At 38.0% G+C, this 6,683-nt stretch overlaps 1 protein-coding gene across 1 annotated transcript in view; it reads right to left on the bottom strand.

The window, feature by feature from the left end:
* Positions 1-2,652: 2,652 nt before the first annotated feature.
* thsd7ab (thrombospondin, type I, domain containing 7Ab) overlaps positions 2,653-6,683 on the bottom strand; it is a 204,973-nt gene continuing 200,942 nt past the window's right edge. Inside the window, exon 30 of the mRNA XM_086312316.1 lies at positions 2,653-5,083. Coding sequence (XP_086168442.1) covers positions 4,993-5,083 — 91 coding nt within the window. The 3' untranslated portion in view covers positions 2,653-4,992. The remainder of the gene's footprint in view (positions 5,084-6,683) is intronic.

Below are 6,683 nucleotides of genomic sequence, written 5' to 3'. Positions count from 1 at the left end.
TTCAGTCGGCAGACTTAATCCAAAATCATGCAGATATTTACAGAGTGCTGCAGAGGGCAGATAGGAATACAAAGGGAATTTCATACAATAATGCTAAAACTTTATTTAATTAAAAGCTTCTTAGCTTCTTGTTAAACCTAACCAAATTCTGTCCCCTGTTACTTACATTAAGATGAAGTGAAACCTTTCCCTCTGTTCACATGGGCACCTGAAAACTTACTGTAAGAGCACACAGAGCTATATTTGAATTTACATGATGGCCAAGCTGTCTGTATTGTGTCAAAGAGGTATCAGCTGAAGTTTGAGGCTTGGCTGTACTTTTGAGTAATACCACGTTTGACCTCAAGATGGTGCAGTGAGTCAGAGACTAAAGCATAACTAGTCAGGGTAGCTCCCAGTCTGAGACATACACTGCATTAGCTCAACATTTGTACAGAATTCCCGTCACTATTATACCTAGAAGATGATCAGAAACTGGTAAGTTAAAAATAAAATGAGCAAATACACATCGAAATACTAGAATAGTTGGAAGTAATTTGTAACTAAGTTAAATAAAGAAATAATTCAGATGTAAATAGGAGGAAAAATCTGCCATCTCGTGGTCAAAATCTTTCAGTTAATTTAGCAATTATAAAAAAACAAAATAAAAAAACAGCTGTTTCAATAATTTAAGCTACTTTTATAAAGACTGCACTTGTGGCTTGTGTACTTTTTTTTATTGGTCCCCGTGGGGAAAATCCCTCTCTGCATTTAACCCATTCACTCAGTGAAGCAGTGGGCAGCCACTGGGCGCCCGGGGAGCAGTGTGTAGGGACGGTACCTTGCTCAGGGGTACCTCAGGGTAGTTGTTCAGGGGAATCGAACCCCCGACCTTCCGATCATGGGGCCACCACTCTACCTACTGAGCTATCCCTGCCCTTGTGATGGTGTCATTTGTTGGAATTAATACGTGTAAAGAAAACAGCAAATACAGCACTGTTGTTATTCAAAACTGTTAAAATGATGGGTAACGTTTTCCTTTAATATTTTGAGCAAATGCAGGACACTCTGTATTGCACCAAAAATGTATTAATACGCAAAGAAAAGCCCAATTTACTCCCACTTGATTAATGTTTGCAATTAGCTTAACATCCAGCTGTTAAAGAGAGTTACTGAGAGTTTTACACTAACAAATCATTTATGTGTCACCTGTTATTTCAGATTTATGTCGTCACTGAGTATGAACAGGGCTCAGTCTCATCTGACTGCAGCGGAGAAACAGGAAACTTGATTTAACCCGTCTCTGCAGTTGTTGATTTGGACCAGTTTTCTGCCTGATTGCACATTTTCTCCATTTAATGCTTCGTAACTAATATAATGTAGTTTCTCAGAGAACCATGGGAAATGAAAGAGGACGGCTATTAAATTTACAAGCGTAATTTCCATAATTACTTATCTCCATGAAAACATAACACACTGAATGCACATTTTAATTTAAATAAAAGTCTTAGGAACAAAGTAATAGATTTGAAATTGTAAAACTCTTTATTTACTTTTTTTATTTCTGGGTTCTGACAGACCTAAGCTTGTGTTTGAGAAATTTCTGTAAGTGTTCATGCTGCAGAAAAACACTGTAATTTAGAAAGTGTGCACTTCTATCAAAAAAATGCTCAGTTTAATATTAATCTTGTCAGAATCCAAAAATTACAAACTAATTAGACTGACTGCTAAGAATTTAACTAAAACGCACAAACATATTTTGTTTCTTGTTCAAGCCTCAGTTTCATCCTTTTTTTCTACAGTTTTTACAGTCTGAACACAATGCACTATATACCATTGTTATTATCTATCTATTATCTTGGTTTACTCAAGCATCACTTTTGATCATGAAATTGTCAAGAAAAACAGTAAAATGTAGCTATTTGTCAAATAATACAAAATACTTATTGCTTTTAATGGACACAATCCCAGTGAGCTAGTTATGTGTAGTTCGGCCGCTCTGCATATACACAACTATTTGTTATATAAGATCTGATGGAGTACAGAGAGTCATACCTCCTCTAAGTGTATTGTAATCCGACTGTCAAAAACAGATTACTGAGTGTTTTAATGTCTTGAGAGGGTAAAATATTTACCTACTTTATGTGCCCCCGTTTCCTTTCAGCTCAGTGTAAAGGTCTGTTGTGGTCTCTCTGCTCTCCTCTGTTCTCTGTTTTGTTACATTTATGTTCCTGCAACCTACATTCTAGCCACCAGGGGGCGGAATAAAGACATTGGTCCTATAGGAAAATGGCTCAGACCCCAGTTAACAATTCCCTGATGGGTTTATTGTCTCAGTCACTCATTTGAGGTCATGTTCAATAAAACCACAGGTAATCTAAAAGGTCAATGTAGTTGCCATGAAGTCTCTGCCATGAAGGTTTGTGAAGTCCCTGGATAAGATTTATACGGGCGTCATGTTTTGGTCAGTATGACTACAGATATCTGTGTTTAAGGCCCTAATGCCTAGGCTTCACCTTCCAGACTCTGAAACATCCAGGGACTGTAGGGAAATTAGTCTGTATGGCTAAATCTGACACATGAATTTAAGAAGTTTTGTTAATTAATATGCATTATCCCTCTTAAATAAGTATAAACATAAACATACATTCATCTTTTACGCACACAAAGAGGAGCAGAGGAAAGGGGATAGGGTGAGATGACCCACTGTGGTGAGCCCTAACACAGCGACAGAGATCAAATCTGAGTGTTTTCCTATAGATTTCTATTGGACCTGAAGGCATTTTGCAAAACAGGTATCGCCCCCCAGTGGCCATTAAAAAGAATGCTGGTTTGAGGTACTTGTGGAGTTTTCAGATCTAGAAGCTATGCCCGACTGAAACTAGAGTCTATAACAGCTGTTGAAACCAGTGAGTAAGTTTAAGGTGGCTACATCCATCTCTTTTGTACAGTTTATGCACTGAAGTGTGTTATTGCCATTAGAGTGCTAGCAAACAGGGGATGGCTATGATGATGGCTCTCTAATACAAAATCCAGCCTCCAACTCCTTTAACGCCAGTTTTAAGTATTTTTATTTGAAGGTTTTCTTCCTTAATGAACATATAAAGAAAGTAATAAAAAAAAAGACTCCATAACTTTTCTCTTTGTGTGTTTACAACCGTGTCCGCATTTATTTTTAGTATTTCTTCCCATACATATAAACAACCTGTACAAAATGGCCGACTCTTCATCTTTTTCCGCTTCTTTTTGCTTTCCTTTTTTGTTTGTCACAACATACAACTTGCATCATGGTAACAACAATCAGCAATATCATACACCCACTTTGTAATATTCAAACTAAACGTTTTCTGTGCAATACAAAATAAATGTACACATACTTTGATGTTTTTTTCTCCAAAAAATAAAAAAATTGCTGTTATTTACAAATCCAACAAAAAGAAGTAAACATTCTCCACACCAGTTTTGCTTTTACGTTGAACTCAGAAGCGTGTTCTCTTATTATTAACATATTGTATACTTGTTTGTACAGATTGTTTTCTTTTTAATATTTCATCTTCGTTTCGTGTGACTGAAAACAATAGAGCACCTAAAATACTTACTACATGAAAAAGTTTAAAAACTGGTTCGATCCATCTACCTTTTTTTTTTTTTTGTCTAAACATACTGTAGTGTCGACGTTTGCCCCATTCAAGTATTAAACTGTATTAGAGGACTGTTAGTATTCAGTTATCGTCAGTAAGGCAGAAACGACATTTGCATGACATGAATGATTAAAATTTTGCAGTGTCCATTTTTTTTATTACTTACTGCAAAATTTGAGTGTTTGCACATGATCTGTTGTATGTAAAGAGTTAAAAAAAAGTATTTAAAAAAGAACTTGTAAAGCAGGCGATCAGTTAATACCTGCTGATATCGTAGTTGCATCTGGGCAGAAATAAAGTGATGACACCAGACGAAATCTACAAACCACAAAAGCGACTTTACTACAACCAAAAAGTCCGATGTTTGTGAGAAATAAAATCTATACATATATTTACTTGAGATTCACACCTGTTTTATCGAACGTGACACGTCTAAACGTCCCTTCCTGTCGCTGTTGCTTCCCTTGTAATGTTCTCGTGTTGACTGAAGCTGTTCCTCTGCTTTATGTTTTTGTTTTTTTGTCTGTGGAAGAGGCAGTGTTTTATGGCAATAGAAAGTAGAAGTCACATGTGCATATCATGCTGCACTAATATAGTGCAATGTAGTGCCTGAAACAAAGCAAGGGTGGAGGCAAGCAGGCAGGCAGGCAGTAGTTTCCATGAACAACTGATTGCAGGCTACTCCTCCATCAGCATCATACAGATCGGTTTATCCCACAAACACAGGCCTGTGTGCCTCTGAATCAAGCCGAAAAAAAAAGAGAGGGAGAAGTAATGCCTCCCTTTTGTTCAAGACCGTAAAAGAGATTTGAGTCAAAACCCAGTTGAGGATTGAGAAAAAGGAATCCAAACCTTTTTATGGAGATTTTCCTCTCCCTCCTCCTCTTCCCTGCGGTGACTTTTGGCAACGTGCGAAGCGTCAGAGCATCCTAAGCCCCCAGCTACTCAGCATTTTTAGGGACAAGCAGAAAAAGCGCGGGGGAAGAGCTGGAGCCTGCGCTACCATGTTCAAAGACAGCAGGAGGGCTGGTTCTGTCTTCTGCGCCCAGCATTTCCAGTGTCTCAAACAAGTCTTTCAATATAGAAATACTGGTGTGTAGGGGGCAAAAAAAAAAGGCATTTCCTTGAACACGCTGGAGGTCATAAAAGCTCTGCAAAAAGAAAATAGTCGAGAAAACAAAAGAGGAGTGAATGAAGCTCTACTTGAAATGGTTAAACCCCACCAGTGTCTCTGCTAAGAGGATTTCCCGTCATTTCTGCGCTCCGTGACGTGTCCATTCACGCTGCAAACATCCATGTCGCTCACTGTAATGGCGTGATGAAGTGGGTCTCTGTGACAGGTGAAGTGCTGGGTGAAGCAGCTCGTGGAGGACTACATGTCCGTGTCCCCGTCGTAGGCGAGAGTCAGAGGTTTTAGTCGGTTATTCTGCTGTCTCTGTCTCTGAGGTCTCTTTGGCTTTTTGCTGTATGGAAAGATGAAAACGGGGTCAGAGTGGCACTTGAAAGATTCTCCGAACACAACTCTGCTTTCACTCTAATCATGAAGTGTTTGGGTAAATGCGATGGCAGTTATGAGACACACAATGCAGGTGAGGCGATGTCACAAACAGGGGAGGGAAAGTGTTTTGAAAAATGCAAAAGATGTCCATATGAATTGTGTTTTGCTTCCTAATTTTGATTTGTAGTTTCAGGGTTTTTTTGATAATCTAAAAAATACCTGTTCCCAGTTTTAAGCTGATAGTGAACCTTCTCAAGTATCTCTAGTCCACAAATAAATTATCAATACTTAATGTAACGATAGCCTTGATCTCTTTTGTTCTGAATCCCATGAAAATGACAAAACCAACGAGACTTCCTAAAAACCATTAAATTATTATTTAAGTCTTAATAAAAACATTAGCAATTGTTCAAAAGTAGTTCTTCACTTCTGTTTTTGACCTTAAAAAAGGATGCAGATATTACATCACATCATAAACTGTGTGTGTGCTTTTTTTTTTTTTTTTTTTTAGACAATCATGGTGACATCTGGCATAAGTAATGACAAAAGTTCTGCAACACAATCAATAAAGAAAAAAAGACCCATACCTGATTAAATGTGGCTAATTTACCCATATAGACAATTTCCTTGGGAACGGCCATGCCTTGTTTTGATGACTCCCTGGATGTCCCACTCTGACCATTAAACTGGGCACTCAAATCACATTTTACTACAAGCCTCATTCACCCAATGGAGTAGCCTGATCTTTTTGGTAGAACAGCTCATCTGGCAGATGAGCCGTTCAACCTGCTGAGCTACCTCTGCTAGTGTTGTGATTTCCTTAATTTTTGGAGAAAGAGCACTGAGTGGCCGGGAGCCAAATCATAAGATTAAAGCAGTTGGTGAATGTTTGTGGCTAAAATACTCAGTATGCTGGCCCAGGATAGCATGTATCACGGCTCAGGTGGTTTGCTTGAATGCTTTCATGCTTTTTTTTTTGGGGGGGGGGGGTAATAATGTGACACTCTGGGTCATGTCTGGATACCAGGATCAGATTACTACTGATGATCCTTGAAATGAAATTTAGGTCAGTTTGAAAAAAGCTAGTGAAAAATCGCAGAAGAGCAATTTAAGTTGTCAAAACAGGACTGGCCGATGATGATTTAAAAATGGTCCAGAGTTTAAATCAGGTATGGTTTTATTTATATAATATGGTTCTACTCACTCAGTATTTGATTGCACCTTATTTTAGGCTTCTGTATTTCAACCATGTCATCATTGGTTCTGAAATTTCATGGGATTCAAAATCTGACAGCTACAAAAAACCTCCTAACAAAATAAAAAAACTACAAATCAGGTTACCTTAAAAACTAAAAAGCTGTAGAGCCCAGACTACAGTCACTGTACTGGTTAACAGGTTTTAAACAAACAGTTTTTTTTTTTTGTTTGTTTTTGTGAGAAATGAGACTCATACATCTCAGTTTAAAAGGATGAAGAGCTATTAGTGAGTTAATATGCAGAGAGACGATCACATGCCCGACCTCTTCTACCAGAGAGGAAAAAATCTTCTAGATGAAGCAAAGACA

This window comes from Aulonocara sp. 'chitande type north' Nkhata Bay, linkage group LG11, assembly GCF_057382095.1.
Source record: "Aulonocara sp. 'chitande type north' Nkhata Bay isolate Kocher_YH1m ecotype deep benthic linkage group LG11, A_spYH_male_GT1.1, whole genome shotgun sequence".
Taxonomy (NCBI): Eukaryota; Metazoa; Chordata; class Actinopteri; order Cichliformes; family Cichlidae; genus Aulonocara; species Aulonocara sp. 'chitande type north' Nkhata Bay.
This window is presented reverse-complemented; position numbering and strand designations above follow the sequence as displayed.